The sequence below is a fragment of the Ambystoma mexicanum genome, chromosome 2q, assembly GCF_040938575.1.
Source record: "Ambystoma mexicanum isolate Mex_15411 chromosome 2q, UKY_AmexF1_1, whole genome shotgun sequence".
NCBI classification, from domain to species: Eukaryota; Metazoa; Chordata; class Amphibia; order Caudata; family Ambystomatidae; genus Ambystoma; species Ambystoma mexicanum.
The window spans coordinates 995,641,428-995,660,465 of NC_090924.1; the positions used below are offsets into that span (position 1 = coordinate 995,641,428).

Sequence of the window (19,038 nt, forward strand, 5' to 3'; positions counted from 1 at the left end):
GCACCTCACGCTTCACGCCAACCAATGAGCGAACACGTTGTGTATCCGTGGACATGACGCAAGTCAATTAGCCAATCGGTGTCCTGTCCGCGGAGTGAACAGGGAAGTATGTCCGCAGAGCGGACATAGATATCACTAATTTGGTTGCCTTACGTTTTGGTCATTTAAAAAAACTACTGGACAGATTTACCCCAAATTAACAAAAGCATGCTTTCGGGACCAAGCCGTCGGTCCTGCCGCAAATTTGGTAAAAATCCATCCAGCGGTTTGGGCTGTACGCGTGAGAAAAGTTTTTTCCCATTATGTCTATGGGAAAAAAAGAAATGTTGGGATCCCACCTATAACTTTGCCCCCCCTGGACCAAACCTCACCGGACTTTGCAGAGTGGGCCATATACTTTTTGTGCAAAGTTTGGTGAGGATTCGTCCAGGGGAAGCGAAGTTATAAGCCGGCCAAAAAGTGCTCTTCCTATGGGTTTAGCAACTTAACCAAAAATACATGGCCGCTACCGCAGGCCATGTAATATGTATATATATTGATATATATACATATATATACATATATATATTTTACACAGCCCGTGGTAGCAGCCGTGTAGTTATGGTTAAGTTGCTCATCTCATAGGAAGACCACTTTTTGGCCAGCTTGTAACTTCACTCCCCTTGGTGAATTTGCATCAAACTTTGCAAAAAAAGTATATGGGCCTTTTTGAATTTTGGTGGGAAGTTGGGCTAGGATTCGTGGAGGGGGTGCAAAGTTATAGGGTGGATCCCAAAACATTTTTTTTTCCCCATAGACTGAATGGAGAAAAACTTTGCGCAGGCCTACAGGTCAAATGGCTGGATGGATTTTCACCAACTTTGCAGCAGGAGTGCCGACTTGGTCCCGAAAGTGTGCTTTTGGTAAATTTGGTGAAAATCCGTCCAGTACTTTCTTTAAAAACAGCTAAAATGTACGCCTCTAAAAAATAGTGATATCTGGCTCTGCTCCGCGTTCCCATTTCCCTGTTCGGTGCGCAATCAAAAGTCTCATTGGCTTGGAGAATGCTGTGATATCGGCGAACATTGGACGCGGCTGGTGGTTGGCTGGAGGAAAGCATGTTGTGCGTCACAATTTTTGGTTACGCCGCTATGTTCTATCCGTGGACAGTGTGGTGCCGAAAGGGCCTGGCAAACATACTTTATGCCATGTGGTGGTGGGAAGAAGGGATGGAAAGAGTGGGGTAGTGAGAAGTAGTTCATCTGATTTATCTCATTAGGTGGAAGAAGACGATGGTGTGCCTTCAGTATCCGTGCATACTTCGCCAATTCGTGGCTACCCCCAGTGGCGAGTACCTTGTGCGGAGAATGCAGGCAGCCTTCGTTATGGCATGATAGCTCCTGCAGCAACCTCTTTCCGTGGTGACTGGTGGCAGGTCAATTGCAGAAGGAGAGTGCATTTTAACAGTGTGTACTGTGGTGTGTTGCATGTGGTTAGCCCGTAGCCCCTTAAATGCATGGCTGGTGGCCTTGCACAGACCACTTTGTGCCGTGGTTGCAAGTATGTTTGACATTGTTGTCTTGTGTGTGTGGTTTGTCAACATTGCATATATTGTTGATTCCATGGGTGTGGTGATTGTAAGCACAACCTACAGTGTTTACTCCATGGCTGGAACTCAACTGTGTCAACTGGGTGTAATGTTCAAATGCTGTGTGCATAGAAGTGGATAGGGCTCAACTGCATATTTTAACGGCTTGGGTAGTGTCCATTGCACAGAGTGGTGAATACTGCACTGCACTATGAAGTATTGGCTTTGTGCACTTAAGAGTTCTGGGAGCAGGGCCACTGTTGTGGAAATTTTGTGGTTCGGTTGGCAGTAACACCATAGTATGGGAATGAAAGTGGATAGGGGTGCCAGAGGCTGTGTTATCTTTGTAGATTCTGCTAACCGTTGCATGTTTCCATGCATAGGTGTATTATGGTGCGGAGGATGGGTAGGAGGGCCCGTGGCTGTGGTGCGTTTGTGGATTGTGGTACTTGGTCACATCATTATGCCATGCGCAAGCACGTGGTCACGTGACATTATCCGAAAAGTGTGCGATGATGTCAGTTGTTCGCGAACATCGACATGCACAAAAAAGTTAATACAAGTGTTACAAAATGATGCTAGAAGGTGGGGAATGGTAGAGTTTTAAGGTGAAACTTTGTAAATTGAACAAAAATGTTGCTATATTTGGGTAAGTATGATATTAGTAAGTTGTTGGAAATTAGCATGCACTGGTAAAAACCCATGAAATTCACTGAAAAAACTTTGTTAAAGGGACGTTATGGTTAAGTTGCACTAATAAAAACCTATGAAATCCAATAAAAAACATTGTTAAAGGGGCATTAGGGTTACAAGTAAAACCGAAAAACCTCAGAAATTCGTTATGGTTAGCTAAGCAACCATAATTAGCGCCACCACAATGCACTGCTAAGACTAACATCCAGGACATGAAAGATGACATTTCACGCTTTAGAGACTGAAACATTGAGCCCCTTGACATGAGTCCAGGAAGGTGAGGCTGCTACTCGACAGTCCCCTTGGGGGTTGTACTCAGTGGGTGGATCATATGGGAGGGGAAAGCCCCTATAGGACCAATGATGACTATTGTGGGAGAACGCGGTATTCCCTTAGCACCCCCACCTCTCCTTTACCCCAACCCTCCTATCCCATATACTTCTGTAGCATGCAAGAAGTAGAAAGGACAGAGACGAGGAAGAATATGGATATATATCATGATCCAAAACCAGAAAGGACTGAGACAAGGTAGAGACGTGGATCCACAGGGATCACTCAAAGGAACTTACCTGAACGGTCTAGCTCCCAACTGCAGGTCTTGATAGCAATAGGCATAAAAACTGGCAACAGACTTACCTGGAAGTCAGATGCTCTGGAGAGGAACTGCAAGAGTGACCAAGGCTCGCAGACGGAGGCAGCAGGAGCAGACCCAGGAACAGAGATGTTGAAGAGGTCTCTACCAGACCCACTGAGAAAACCGGGAGGCTGGCTGTGGGAAGCTGCAACAGAGCAGCTCTGCAGGGGCATGCAGTATGGAGAGAAGGAAGATGCTGATGTGGGTCTGAAGCCGCAGAGCTGCTGTGACAAGCCAAGGAGAGCCCCAGAGCGTCGGCAGTGCAGGTAAGAACCCTGGGAAGTCTGCGACCAACCGAAGGGCTGCTGCCAAAACCCTAAAGGTACTTGGGTGGCTGAAGCTATGGTTGGGGTTCCCCAGAGGGTGCGGGAAACCCTGTGAAGCACAGTGAATGAAACTCTACCGCCAAATGGTAACAAGGGGAATAGTGCATGGGTCCCTTCCAAGAAAAGGACATACCAAGTAGAAAGCTATGGGAGGGATACATATGAAAACAGTACTTGGCAGGGAAATAAACCAAGTCTGTATGTGAAATCAAGAAGCTATAAGGAGAACTTTGAGGGTGAGACATATGAACACAATACTTTTCATGGGAATGAAGAAAGTCTGTATGTGAAATCAAGAGACCATAAAGAGTTCTGCCTTAGTGATATATATGAAGACAGTACTTGGCAGGAGAGCATTCCATGTCTACATGTGACATCAAGAGGCCATAAAGAGGACTGTGAGAATAATACAGAGGATCATAGACCTTGACAGGCGAGTAAACCAAGTATGTGTTTGGGACTAAGAGACCTGACAGAGAAGGAAAGCAGGTCTGCCAACCAGGGTCAAGGGCCCATCACAGTTTGGAGAAGCATCCAAATTCCTCTTCTTCGTCGCAATGCCTGGTAGGAGGAAACCAGGTCTTCCAACCAGGTTCGGGGACAACCACAGCTTGGAGGAGCATCAAAGCCACTCTTCTTCATCACAGTGTCTGGTAGGAAGATAGCAGGTCTGCCATCCAGGGTCAGGGACCCACCACAGCTTGGAGGAGGATCCAAGACACTCTTCTTCAATGCAGTGCCTGGTAGGAATAAACTAGGTCTCCCAACCAGGGTCAGGGACCCACCACAACTTAGAGGAGCATCCAAGCCCCTCTTCTTCATCACACTGCCTGGTAGAAGGAATCCAGGTCCGCCAACCAGGGTTAGGGATCCAATAGAGTTTGGAGACACATCCACACTCCTCTTCTTTGTCACAGTGCCTGGTAGAAAGGAACTAGGAGAGCCGATGAGCGTCGGATACCCAGATACAGAGAAGAAGCCTGAGAAGGACTGATTGGGGAACCGAGGACGGGAGACATCCCCCAGCAGTTGACAAGTGGTATGTGAAGCCTGAGGAAGGATAGGGAAGGGAGACATTCCCCCAAAACTTGAGGAACTGAACATTCCAGAACTGCCTTTCTAGTCTTTTTTTGGACTAAAAAGACCTTCTTTTTATTTAGTTTAACTTAAGAGTGTGAGGGACAGAACTAGGATTCTGACATCGGACATTCAGATTTTTGCTTTTGACATCCTGACTGTGACACTAGTTGTTTAGGTTGGGGGAGGGAAACCCCTATTAGAGATAAGGCAAGATAGGGTTTTGTTTTCATTGTTTCCCTTAAATAAAAGTGTATGCCAACCACCATGACCCCTCGGTGTGACAGTCTTACTTCTGCACGCTTACAATATAAAAAAGGCACTAACATGCCATGGACCGCACTCATGCTCTTCAAAGTAGAAACGGGGATCCCAAAAGTTTAAAGTATAACACAGTCTTTCATTTCAAAAATTCTACACGGTTAAAAAGCAGACAACGGTCAGCCGCACAGTGGTCACTTGTTCACAAAAACAAATCACAGTCATGGCTGACTATAGGTATCCAACTCTATGGTAGGTAGGATGTGTCTTTCTTTGATGTTTACAACTATGGCATGCTATATCTTTTGGTTATGCACACCACCATCTTGGAGTGTGTTTGTTCCCCTAAAGAAGAACTAATCTTTCCTAACATAAACAATCCAATCATGTTGTGAAATGAAAGCTGTGCAAACATTCACATAATACAGTGCATAGTGCCTTTACTCACAGTCCATACCTGTAAATATTACACTCTTTAAGGTGCATTTATATTTAAACCTAAAAAGCAAAGCCATAGTTGTCATATCCTCCACTGAGAATCGAAAGCCGAGTTATATAGTAAATGAAAACCTACACAGTTACTAATATGTGTAAACATCACAAATCTTAGTCCTGTAAATTCCATACAAAAAAGCCTTTTTATGAAATTAGAATGCAAACAAGTTCAGACATTTCTGTAAATAATAGGCAGTTAAAGTGCTCAGTACGTCATTTTTTTTGTTCAAAAAAGCAATTTCGCAGTGTAAAAAAGGGATAAAAGTAATACAACCTTCTGGTATAATAAATGTATAATCCATGGTGCCACACCGTAAGATAATAGAATATGCAATTGCGCCAGTAAAATTGCCCAGCACAGTGTAAAATACCTATCACCGAAAATCCAAGTGCAAAGTTGTTTGGCACACCTATGTGCAAATACGCATGTAAACAATCGTAGTAAATTGTCCCGTGCATCATTAATTATATTAAATCGTACCCATTGCTAGGTATGTACTACTGGATATGTTACTAAGTAGCTATTATCAGTACTAACTGTACATTGGTATTCGATACATATGAGTGCAAAGTAGCATGTAAACAGTTGGACCTATAAAGTGCCTAGTGCCATATGTAGTAAGTTGGGATGTCACATGGGCTACCAGGAGCAGGGCATTGCTTTGCTGACCAGATCTGGTCAATGTCAGTGGTTTGTGGGGTGTGGATTGTTGGAATCGCATCCCTTCAATCAACTGCTCTTCAGTGAATGTGTACTTTATTATATGACCGGTCCTTATCAGTATAAAATATACTTTGAGCATGATTCCCAGTAGCGCTTAATAATGGCACAAACCCATTGAAAAACGATCCGTGAATCAGGCCCATAGTTCTGTAATGCAGATATGCTATGATATATGATATGATATGATATGATGTGGCATTTATACACAAGTGTATACAGGGAAACATATATGTTGGAAAAGCTGAATGGTCCTACTAGTACTGCACACTTGCACACTATTAAACATAGGAATGTCTAGAAATGCATGCAACTACTCATACAAGTCTCTCAGGAATTTGCAATATTTCACTGATATGTTCTGATTACATCAGTGTGTTTGTGGAAATGTAACCCTTTATCTCTGCCCCGCCCTTTTACTCCTTGTGTATTTTAGGCGAAGGGACAGCGGCTTCTTGTCCTACAAAGACCATTTACCTGTGAGCAAAGTAGTGGTGGGGGACACAAGCAGACCTGGTTCTGAGGCTAAGATCTCCGTGGGGCCACTGCGCTGTCAAGGGGACCGTAAGTGCACACCTGTATTTCTTCTGCAGTGCATATTGTATTTGTTTCCGGAACGTTAACGTTTTTGGGGGGGTACTCTGCATGTATATGAACAATGTCAGGCAAAGAACTACTTGAAAGAGAAAGTACTATGCAAACACGTGGGTATGGGATTCAGCTGTGTGCATAAATTCCCGAGGTTCCTGTGTGTCCTTCATGATAACATAGACATTGCCAACAGGTTCACAGTGATTTCACTATTGGTCGGCACAGTTGTATCGTGAATATAAATCTGCATTTGTATTTCTGAACTGCTTCAAAGCATCGGAATCTGTCTCCCTGGAAAGAATCTTCTAGGTGTGCAGTCATCAGGCGACCCACGCGCCTTCTCACAGGAGCGTCTTCATTGTAGTTTGTTTTGTCTTTAAGACCTCGCGACCTTATTCACAATCATCTGGTTGATTGTATAACTTCACTTTGAAGTGTATTTTGATTTTATGCAATATATATATATATATAGAGGTTGCCAATATGAAACCTGACCACCAGATAATGTGCTATTTTATGACATGTAATGTATTCGTAATGAGTCTATCTCCCATGTATTGATTGTACCTGTTGGGAGGACGCTTGTAGCTACAGAAACTGCATTAGCTTTCCAAAACAAAAGTAAACATATACAAATTGGGGCTGCCAGGGCCAATGCCATCACTGCATGCAAGAGTAGGTGGGCAACTGTGCACATAACCATGTACAGTATGAATGTGTGCGGGTGCACATGCAACTATGTGCAGCACCCAGGTGCGATGAGAAGGGCAAAGTGCCAAAGTGGACCCCAGTCCAACTGTATGGAAAGGCACAAGAGGCAAAGAGCGCCTGCCAATGCGGTGTACACCCTCAGCAACCACTACACCCACTTTGCTGTGGTCATATGCAAACAACTATACCCATTGGTCCACATGTGTGGGATGTCCTTCCACCATGTGGATGTGTGAAAAGCAAGCTAACGTAGAAGTTTGCGTGATGACTGACAGCATGTCATTTTTCAGCCAACAGGGTTGCAGCCGACTCAGGAGAAGGAGGGGGAGGACCAACAACGTTCCATGGTCATGCCTCCAGGGCTACACTATCAGCCACCACGCCTGCACTGCCCAGAGATGGAAAGGTGAAAGGGATGGCATGTGTCACCAGGGACTAACAGCACCACGCCTGCCAGTGCCAGCGAAGCACTAATTGTTAGTGATGGGGATATAGCCACAGCTATTGCACCCCTGGCACCTCCAACTGTCCCCCAACAGCCGACCAATCTGGACATGATGGGGGAACCAGCTGTTGGCAGGCGTGCAGAAGGCACTGTGCTTCCAGCCACCCAAAATGCCCATGAAACCCTCACGTCACCTGAGCGTCACAGTCAGCACCATGTGCAGCATGGCCAGGTGTCAGAGGGTGACTCAGACATCAGGTCCTATGGATTACCATGCTTTAGCATCGGCCCTCCCCAGAGCCCTCAACCAATTTTCCATGCCACACCAGAAGAAGCACTGTTGAGTAGGCTGTACGCGATGGAACAGTACCAGGTGCACCTGGAAACACTTGCCGACATACAGGTCCCCACCTCCTGGCCATGCAGGACTGTGTCCAGGTTGCTACACATAGGATTGTGAGAGCCATGAAACATGACAATGTCAGGCGGCTGCAACATCTGCCACCCTGACTGTCTACGGAAGGCATCTCAGCCATTGCTGAGGCTATGCAGGCCACCATGAAGGTGACCATGGAACACATCTGGGAACCAGAGTGTGGGCAATCGAGCTCTGTCATCCCCACTGAGGGCACCAGTAAGGGAAAGAGGCCACGCAAGTGTCTGGACATTTGTAGATAGGCACAAGGATGTGTTGGGGATGGTGCTGTAGGGAGGGAAAGGGTGTGTTGGAGATGGTGTTGTGGGGAGGGGTAGGTGAGGAGGGTGTGTTGGATATGGTGTTGTGGAGAGGGAGACGATATGCTGGGGATGGTGAGTTGGGAGGCGAAGGGTGCATTGGTTGTCTTCACATTTTCACATTAAGCATGAGTTCACTGGAAGCAACGCTAGGACATTCCTTTCTCTGTACATTTATGTGACAATATTGACAGTGGTGCATAGCATGTGGTAATAAATGTGATGATAAAATTAACCATGAGTACATGATGAACTTCTTTTACCCACTGCGTGCCAGTGCAACACCCACAGGCAGTGTGCGTGCCTCTTCAGTGGGTGGCATGTCCGCAACAGGGGGGAGAGGGACATTCCTCCTGAGACACATACATGTTGTGCAGCATGGCATGGCAAGCATTATTTTCCCAAAATGTTCAGTCCTATACATCGATGTCCCTCCGGTCTGGTCTAGGCAGCGGAAGCGACCCTTCAAGACGCTGAAGGTCTGCTCAATACAGAGCCTAGTCCAGACGGGTGCCTCATTGTAGGACACCTCCTGCGATGTCTGCAGATCCAGCACTGGTGTCATGAGCTACAGTAGCTAGAGGTATCCAGAATCATCTGCAAGAACAAAGGTCAAAGGTGTCATTCATCAATCTCTGCTGCTGTCTATTCACTACCTTGGCGATATACTCTCTGTTGCTGCTTCTTCTCTACTACCAGCTTGTTGTCATGCTGTTCTGTTGCAGTCGGACTCTGAGAATCAATGGCGAATCACACAGATGCTCTGCAGCCAGTAGAATCCACCTCTCTCCACTGTTGTCCAGGGGGCAGTGCACATTTCACCCATTTGGTCGCTATGTGTCTGGCTATGCATGTATGTCTCAAACTGTTACTTCCCTCTGTTAGCATCTCTTCATATGTACATGCAACCAGGTCCACATTTCTAGAGCAGTGACAGCTAGGAAAAATATTATTTGGGGAGTGTAAACATTTCCCATGAATGTGCATGAGCTACCGAGCATAATGATAGAGTCCCACCCAACCAAGTGCAGTTTGGAGGGCTCTGCAGCTGAGACATTTTCTTCAAAGGTGGCAGCCAGCTTAACTGTCTCTGCTGTTAGACAGTCCTCTGACATCTGCCACCTCCTTGAAAACTTTTACCTTTAGACACCCTCACTCCCACTGAGAGGTCACTGCCAGCTCTGTCACTGTTTTTGACACACTCCTCCCTGAAGGCAACACAATCCTCTCTAAGCCCAGGCCTAACCGGTCTCGAGGCGGAGTCGCCCTGATCTTCCCTGAATGGGTCCCTGCTACTGTCATCACCACCCAGTCCTACTCTTCCTTCAAATTTCTTATCTGCAGGCTTGGTGTCTCTCCGACCCTCTCACTGACTCATACTACCATCTACAGGACCCCTTGTCCGGTCTCCCTCTTCCTTTTGAAGTGGTCAGATCTCTCTGCTTCTCTCTTGGCCTCCACCTCCAAGCTTCTCTTCCTCAGAGACTTCAATATTCACCGTGACTCTCCTGATGTAGCCACTGGACTCTTCTACAGCCTCTGTGACTCTTTCCCTCAGCATTCTTCCCTCTGGTCCGATGTACTTAGGCAGACACACCTTAGATGCTCTCATCTCAGAAAACATCCCGTTCTCCAACCCTCTCACTACACCTTTCTCCTGGTCTGACCATGCTCTCCTGTCCTCTCACCTGGATCTCTTGGATCCCCTGGCAAAGCCTCTGCCTGCACTGCCTGTCTCCTTCTACATCATGTGACCAATGACACATGTGTCATTTGCTGCTTTTGACACCACTTTTTTCACCCTCCCACTCCACCCATTGTCTCTCACACTGACACAGAGCTTGACAAACTTCACTTCTCCATCTCCAACACCCTGGACATCCTTGCCCCCGTCATGAGAATCCGCATGAAGCCTGCCTCCAAGCGCAACATCTGGTATGATTCGGACCTAGCCTCTCTGAAACGCAAATGCAAAGTTGCTGAGCGGAAGTGGCAGGCTTCAAGTACATCCACTGAAAGACTGGCTTGAGGCCTGCTCCAATAGCAATACAGACTCTCCATCCGCTTGAAGAAGAAGGCCTATATCCAAGCCTGCCTCTCTGGGGCCACTGACAAAATGGCTGAACTGTCAAAATCTGCAAGGAACTTGCCAATCCCACTGCAGTCTCCACTTCTCCTCTATCATCCCTTACCCTCTGCACTGCACTGGCCTCCCACTTCACAAACAGATCTCAGGACATCCTGTCCTCACTCTACTCCCCTCCCTCCTCTTTCACCCTCTCTCAGGCCTCCCTCGGCCCCCTCCCCTCTTCCCTCCTACTCTACTCTTTCGCATCCACAGCACTGGATGAGGTGTATAAACAAGTCCTCTCTATGAAAGTCTCCTACAAACAGGTGCTACCCTTCCCATTCAGAACTAGCTGAGAAATGGTGTAAGAAATTACAAAGGTCCCTGGTAGAGGCGGTTTTCGATAGGTGTGTGGGCAGCAAGTGCATAACCCCAGTGCTCTATAAAGATCTAGGGGCAGCTGGTGGAGTGAATACAGAGGGTTTCTGGCTCAGGTGGGAGAGAGATATAGGCGGGACCATTGGGGAAGATCAGTGGAATGCAATGTACGGAGCAGCATATCGAACGGCGGTCTCATACCAGTTCAAGTTGACAGTACGACTCGGTGAGACTCTCAAGGATGATCCCGGGGGTTGATCCCCGTTGCTGTAGGGAGTGAGGTCAGAGGGCCACCTATTGGCACATGTAGTGGTCATGTAGTGCAGGCTCTGGTGAATCCCAGGATGTCACCACTGATTCAGAAAGGTGCTACTGGATGGATCTCACGGGAGGGGAAACCCCTTTTGGGATCAGTGATGACCACATCAAAACACAGTATTCCCACCATGGACCCGTTTCCCACATTTCCTTTTACCTCCTTGCTTTTCAGTCCTACCATCATACCCTATGTACTTTTCTAAGGCAGTCCAGGTAGAGAGTACTGCAACGAGTAAGATCCTTAGTGAGTTATCACATCAGCACTCGCTTACTACTGAGACAAGGAGGAAGTGCGGAGCAATACTGAATAACCATCAGAATCTAGTGATTCACGACAATTGATTGGAAGGAACAAGATACAAACTGAAGAGGTACTTGACATGGCATCAAGCCCTCCCTGGAGACATTGCAAGAGCCAGGACATGCCCGCCATGCAGGCGGGTTCTGACCGGGACGCCAAGAACAGGGAGACAGAGTCTGAGGCCGGTCCAGCACGTGGGGACTGCAAGACCTGCAGGTGAACTAAGACTCTGTGTGCCCCAGAGACCCGGGAAGCACGACATGCAAGACCACACTGTTCCAGAAGGAAAGAAGACTGCAGAGCCACCCCAGAGCCAAGGAAGCTCCAGGACATCACCAGAGCCCAGTCAACGAGTCCAGCTACCTTATGGGAGCCGTCACCCATACAGACCACACCACAAGGTACACAGATAGCCAAGAAGGTGTTGAAGGCTCAAGGGGGTGGTGACACAAACCGGAAAGCTAGGAAAGGAGGGTCTGGGACCCTAACGCAGTTAGAGAAATGCAAAGAAGTACATAAACTTGTACTAAGGTTTGTCAGGAGAGTGAACCAAGCCCACATAAAGGAAAACTAAGGCTGACATTGCGAGTCTGGGACTAGCAACCAAATAAGGAGAATTGTAAAATGATGTACAGTTCTTACAGTGCTTGCCAGGTTAGTGAAACAAGCATGTATGACCCACCACATCCTGAGGAGTGCATCAGGCTATTCTTCTTCTTCGCAGTATTTGATGAGATGGAACCAGGTCTGCCAAGCAGAATCAGGGACCCACTACAGCTTGGGGAGTGTAACTAGGCTGTTCTTTGTCAGTGCAGTATGCAGCGAGAGGAAGCCAGAGCTGCCAACCAAGGTCGGGACCCCAAGGAACTACGTTGTAAGCCTGAGGAAGGCTGGGGGCAGGGAGACATTCCCCTAACAGATAAGAAGTGGCTGAAACCACATTGGGATATTCCTACCAAGACAAGAACTGCCTTTTGTCCAGGGGAAGGGAGTCATTCCTTTGGACAAAGAAGACATCTCCTTTGATTTAGTTAGCTTAGAGTGTAGGGGACAGAGTAAGGAGTTTGACACTGGACATTGTGACCTTTGCTTGCAAATTCGGACACTAATTATTTCAGTTGAGGCAGGGAATGCTCTCTTGAGTTAGAGGCTTTGGGTCGGATTGTGGGGTAGAGGGTGTTGACAGGCCCTTGACCACATATTGGTGCTGTTTGGGTTAACAGAGGAACATGACGGATGGAGAACCCTCCCACACATGTTTCATTTTCTGTTACTAGCGACCAGAGTATGTTTGGTAATCGGCTGGAAAAGGGAGAGGCTCCCCATGAAAAAGGAACGGGTCCTCATAGCTTAAGACCTCTACATGATGGAAAACATCACAGCATTGCTACAGGATTCAAAATATACGAGGGGCGGGGAGTGGTCAGACATCTTGATGCACCATGCTTGATTAAGCCCATGGGACGTTGGATGGATTTGGGTGTGACCACAGTGAAAGGTATGAGAGAGAAACCCATAAGGCGAAACATTGAGCTTCCTCTTTAAATATAGTATAGCCCTTGGGCATGGGACTGACCCGCCAAGGCGCCACCCTCTGGTGACTCACCCCAGTCCCTTTTTTCACACGGATGGTGTCTAACCTGGCAGCCAGCACAGAGACTTTTTAGCTTTCCGCTTGCTCCCAGTTTTTTTTTTTTCAATCTTCTTTGACTTCCCTTTGGTGCATTGCCCCCCCCGGTGCATGTTGGCTGCAGGAGGATGTACCTCAAGCAACCACTCGTTCCCGGCCTCGGACCCCCAGGCACTCTGTCTTGAGTGTTTGGGGCCCGACCACCGCTGGGACGCATGTTCGGCTTGCAGCACTCTAGGTCAGAGGACGTTGAAGAATCAGTTGTCCCGGTGGAGGGAGATCTTCCGCACTTCTCCTCCTCCCCACCTTAAGGACTTCGTCTCCATGACCTCTTGTCAAGACAAGGTAGGCCATTTGTTTAGCATGGCTCTACAGTGCAGCAAATCCTTCCCCAGGGTTCCCACAGATCAGGGTTCCCCGAATTCAGGTTCTGGCAGGCCCGAGGCCTCTAAGGCTACCAGCTCCCAAGATGAGGGGCCCAGCGGCTCTTCTGGGCACTCCAGGGACAGACCTGAGGACGTCCTAGCTACAAGCTCCCAAGCAGAGGGGCTCAGGTGCCCCACCAGGCTGTCCTCGGAAGGGCAATCAAGTTCGTCCTCTTCTTTTACTCCAGGGGGTAAAGGACCGTTGAGTGCCGCCTTCAAGAGTCTGTCTTCTGCATGATCCAACATGGCTAGCAGCACAGGTGTCAAGGATGTCCTGCCTACCAGAGCTCACTCTGAGGTTGTGAGTAAGAGCGTTATGACTACTAGCCATCCGACTGAAGGCTCAGCGCTTTCCAGAGGGATCAGTGAGGTCCACGCCTCTGCTTCGGATGCAAGACCCATGCTGTATCCTCCTGGGTCTGAGGCCTCTCTTGGCTTGGGGCCTCTGTTCCCTCCCCTCGAGGGTGTTGCGCAAGGCTTCAAAATGAGAAAGAGGCATATGGCGTAGCCTGCCAGGCAAGCGGCCATCTTGGATACAGCCCTGGGCCTGCCAGTGCTTTCGTCCATCAAATGTGTGTTGCAGGATAATCCCAGCCCCCTTCCCGCAGGAAGCGGCAGCGGATCCTATGGCGCAGGTTTCTGGTCTCCTCAGGGATACATCTACCCATCTCAGCCTTATGGCTACATGCACCAGGCGCCACAGCGCTTCGACCAGGAGCAGAGGCCCAGCGCATAAGAGGGCCGGACCCCTAGACACCCAGTGGCTTGCGAGGACCACTTCTTCGAGTGCTAACTCTTCCTCATGCGTTCCCCTCAGATGAAGGGGCACCTGAAGAACATTGTGAAGGAGGCCATCCTACAGGTGGTGCCGGCCCAGCCCCCTCCTCTGGGTACTCCTCATATTCCTCCAGCACTGCTGGTTTCAGTGCCAGTCCCTCCCCGGTCCAGACCCATCCAGTTGTTCTGACCCCTCCACCAACACATCCCCCCAACATCCGTTGGACCTGTGTGCAGCTCTGGAGCTTGGGGGGACCCCACTGGCACCTGTGTCCCAGGGCCTGGATTCCCCATGGTCTGTGAAAAATGGTGGGGGAGGGTGCGATGACGACAATGAGGATGATGAAGCCCAGAATGATAAACCCTCAGCATCCTTTAAGGCCTTTCATGAACTCCTTCAGGGCCTGGCGGAGTTCTTGAGGCTCCCTCTGCCTGAGGAATCTCCTAGGAGTCAGAAGTGCAAGCAAAGGTCTTAGGGAAGTGCACCACGATCAGGGCTGGCATCATCCACCAGAAGGATGTTCTGCAGGTTGTGTGAAAGGTATGGCCAGTGCCCAGATGAACAAGAAGTTGGACAGCAGGTTTAGGCTGACGGATGGAGAGCCAATGCCCCTTGCCTCCCACGCACAACCGCATTCCTCAGTGGTGGCTGCAGCCTCCTTGTATTCTAAACCATCGTCTTCATCATCTTCCTCCATGGGAGCCGCCTCCAGTTGCCTCACCAAGGAGGACAAAGTCCTTGAGTCTCTGGGAAAGGGCTGTCATTCCATCTCAGGACTTCATCTTTGGCAAGCCAACACAGATGCCCTCTTGGCTGTGGCTAACCAGAAGCTGTGGTGAGAGCTCGGGGAATGTCTGCCTGACCTCCCTTTCGACAAGCAGGCATCTTTCAAGGCCAGACTAGCAGAGGCCCGGGCCATTGCGCAAGACCTCATGGACTTTTCGGTCTCCCACATAAACACAGCCAGCAGAGGGCTGTGCCTTGGGGACAAAATGAGAAGGACTGTGTGGATGCATGCCACTAAGTTTTCTTCTGACGTGCAGGAACGGATCCTGGATCTGCCCTTTGGGGGCGTGAACCTTTTACATTCGTCAACCAATGACGAGTTGATAAAAGAAGAAAACTTCCACTGAAACCGCCAAGTCATTGGCCATCCTGACAAAACCAAGTCAGAAATCCTTTTTCAGTCCCAGGGCAGGACCGAGTTCAAGCCCTGCGCCTTCTCTGGCTTCAACAGGTTCCGGGACCGTGGTACACGAAGATCTGACAGGTCACCCAGCGACAACAGGAGGAGGCAGCAGAGGATGTCGTGCAGGTTTTTCCGCTCTCCCTCCTTTGCTCCCGCCAAATGCAGTGGCATCAAGGTAAGGGAACACAGCTCACTTATGGGGGGCTATTTGGCTCTGTTTCAGGACTCCTGGAAGCACCTTTTCAGCAACCCAGGGATCCTACAAGTAGTCTGCAATGACTTCAGTCTTCCTCTTTCTTCGCCTCTACAATACTCTCCTCCTCTTCGTCAGATCGGGTACCCGGCTCCTTTATGGGAGGTCCTTTCGCTCTTGGACATGCAGGCGATAGAACTTGTTTGTCTTGTAGACAGGGGCTCCGGGTACTATTGCAGGATTTTTGGCATTACCCAAGAACAACCAGGCTGGCCTGAGGGTTTTCCTGGACCTGTCATTTCTAAATCTGTCTTTATCACTGGAACGCTTCAAGATGATTATGCCTGCACACTTAGCTGAGTCTCTGTGTGCAGGGGACTGGATGTGTTCACTGGACCTCAAGGATGTGTACCTGGTACGCTCACATGGTATCCACGGGGGCGCCACACGATACTGGATGGAGGTCTAAGCACTATCCCGGACCCCACTCTGCTTGGTTATGTGCCAGACATTGGGTAGCGCCTATAACAGGAGAATGTAGGGTTAAGATACTGGTTCTGTGATGGGTGGACTCCCACCTCCCTCTGGTCCAAATCCCCTCCCTTGGAGTTATTGCTCACCTTAGGTTTTTGTGAGTTGAACTCTCCGTCCTGCGTATCTATTCAGGGGCGCGTGGTTGGTGCGGGCGTCCCGTGGACCTAGTTGCTTCACTGGTCTGTGTGCCCTTATGTTGGGTCCAGACCGGCTGTAACTCTGACTATGCTTGCTGTCTTCCAGGTGAGTTATAATGTCGTTTCCGTCTTTATTCTGTCTCTTTCTTTCCCTCCGTTTTCTCTGTCTTCTTGGCGTCTTGCTCCACTACGCTGTTCTCTAATAAAGTCTCTTTTTGTTTTCACTGGGATGGTTGCTATCTCGGAGTTGCCGTGCCGATGGCGAAGACCACAGTGAGTTATTGATGCGCAGAGCGCTACGCTGTTTATTGGTGCTAATTGCTAATCTGTGTTCTCCTCCCTTCTTTGTACAGGTTGCCGTGATGTTCCGGAGTGATAAGCGATCGAAGCGCTGCTTGCCCAGGTAAGTGCTTTGTTAATGCTGACCTTGTTCCTTCTCCCTTGCAGGTTGCGGTGAAACCAGGAGAATGGCGAGTTAAGAGAATCGCAGGGTGCTGTTTGGACTCGCTGCTTGCGCAGGTGAGAATTGTTATTAATGCTGTCCTTGTTTCTTTTCCTTTTCAGTTTGCGGCGAACTCCGGAGATGGGTGAGGTAAGCGAAGCACAGGATGGATTCAAGACCGGTTACTTCACAGGTAAGTGTTCTTGCTTGCTAATGCTGTTCTTGTTCTTCCAGGTTATTAATGGAATCCAGATCTATGGCTCCAGGATCGGGCCTCCGGAGAAACAGATGAGCAGGAGCTGGACATGGTGAGCGTTACGCTGCAGGAGTGCAGAATAACGCAAAGCGTGTTCTGCTGTTTGGGTGTGGTTTAATTAGCCCAGGTGAAGTAGTTCCAGGCCAAGTAGTTGCAGGCCCAGCCACACGCTAAAAACTAAACCGCATGGCTTGGTTCTAAAGAACTGAGCTGTGTAATAGGCCTCCATGTTGGATTAAGGTCCAAAACTGGTATTGCTTTATTCCTGATAATAGGACTGACTCCATGTATGTTTCTGATGGAGTTTTAAGGCCCTTGGGGCCAGTGTGAAGGGCGTTATCCCCACTGCTGCCAGGGGGCTGTTATACCTGAGGGGGTCAGGGGCATGGATCGTGACTGCACCTGCATGTTCCCATCTGCCAACCACATAGAGCATTTCTGTGATTTATGATTATGCCGTACCACTTTCCGTACAAGGTGCTGCCCTTCGGCATGAACTCGGCTCCTCGTGTCTTGCAAAGTTGGTGAATTCAGTGGCAGGCCTTCTCCGCTTGGAGGGTCATCTTCTATACCCTTACCTTGACGATTTGCTGGTGAGGGTGGGGTCACCCGAAAGGGTGGTGCACTCCTGCCAGAGATTAGCAGGTATACTTCATCAGCTGGGGGTTCTCCCTCAACCAGAGGAGGTTACAGTTGTGCCCATCTCAGGAATTGGACTTCCTAGGGGTGCGTTGGTACACTACCAATAAACAGGTGTTTCCTATGCCTGAGAGGCTTCTGTCCTTCTGCAAGGTGGTGGGGCACACTCTGGCCAACATGACCACCTCGGCATGGTGGTTCCAACACATTCTGTGCCTGATGGCCTCCTGTGTGCTCACTGTACAGCACGCTTGCCTCAAAAAGAGTTGCCTCCAACTCCACCTGGTGGCCAATTGGATCAGGAAATTGGGTCTCAGTTGGACAGGATCCCAATAGCAATGGGCTATATGGAGGGTCAGATGAAGGAGACAGAATTTGCCATTTCAGGAAGTATGCATTGTAAATAATAAGGAAACGTCTCACTGTGCTTAATCCACAGGTTTCCCTGCCTAATATAACTAAACTAGGGGGCTCATCGTCATTTGGGAATTCCACAACAAAAGTCTGTCCTCCATTGAAAACTATGCTACGCTGACCCTACCACTAATATTACAGAACTAAAGACCAGGAGAATGACTCCCTTCTCCTCGGATGCTTTGTAGAAAGTCCTTATCAATTCAGGATCATCAGATAGCTTTTTGCTATCTCTTGTCCCAGCTCATTCAGTACTCTCAGGGGACTCCCCCATAACGCCCTGTTTGGATTTCCTTCGTTTCTCAAGTTTCTTTCTCTCGGTGTTCTGGCACCTGAATGTTCTTCCATTCGGGTGTTCTCTATAGTAGTTAACAGTCTCTTTCTCTCTGATACCCGTTTCATAAATGATACACTTCTTATTTTATCATTTGTTCCACCCTTCTGATAATTTGTCTCTTCACTGAGATCTGTGGGATGTACCCAGTGCCCAATCTAACTCTTCTTGTTGTTCACTCCTCCCTGTGACAGGTATGATGAACACAGAAAATATTCTTACTCTTCTTAGTATTTTGTGATTCCCTGAGGTCCAGGAACACTTTTCACTACTCTTAGCACTTGGCCATTCACTGATGCAGGTAGACTGAGACCCTGAATAAGTATTATTCTTCTCAATACTTGATTCCTCACTGGGACGAGTGAGCAGAACCCATGAATTATTCTCACTCTTCTTTATACTAGACCATTCACTGGGACAAGCAGGATTACTCCAATCCTTATACTGAGTTTTCTGACTTTGATGAATATGATTGTCCCATTTGTTATATGCAACCAGTTGTCCGGGTCTCCCACTCTCCCCATTACCTTCAGTCTAATGGGGCTAGGTCACCGGGTCGGCATTCTGCTTCTGTTCTTCTCTGTGTCTTGTTAGGACGGCTCCCCTATTTGTTTCCCTTCCTTCCTCTGACACGCTCCAGTGTCTTCCTCTGTGAATGATATTGGCAATGAAAGGGATTTCCATGCTCTCCCCTTCCTGGCCACCATTTCTCTCTCTGTTTCCTTCTGGGATCCTTCTTAGGTTGA

General features: G+C 48.5%; 1 protein-coding gene across 3 annotated transcripts in view; it reads left to right on the forward strand.

Moving 5' to 3' along the window:
* CNTNAP2 (contactin associated protein 2) overlaps nucleotides 1-19,038 on the forward strand; it is a 3,301,953-nt gene that overhangs the window by 2,326,719 nt on the left and 956,196 nt on the right. For all 3 annotated transcript variants that reach the window (XM_069648309.1, XM_069648308.1, XM_069648310.1), the window contains exon 15: nucleotides 6,211-6,338. In XM_069648309.1, the coding sequence (XP_069504410.1) occupies nucleotides 6,211-6,338 (128 nt within the window). The remainder of the gene's footprint in view (nucleotides 1-6,210; nucleotides 6,339-19,038) is intronic.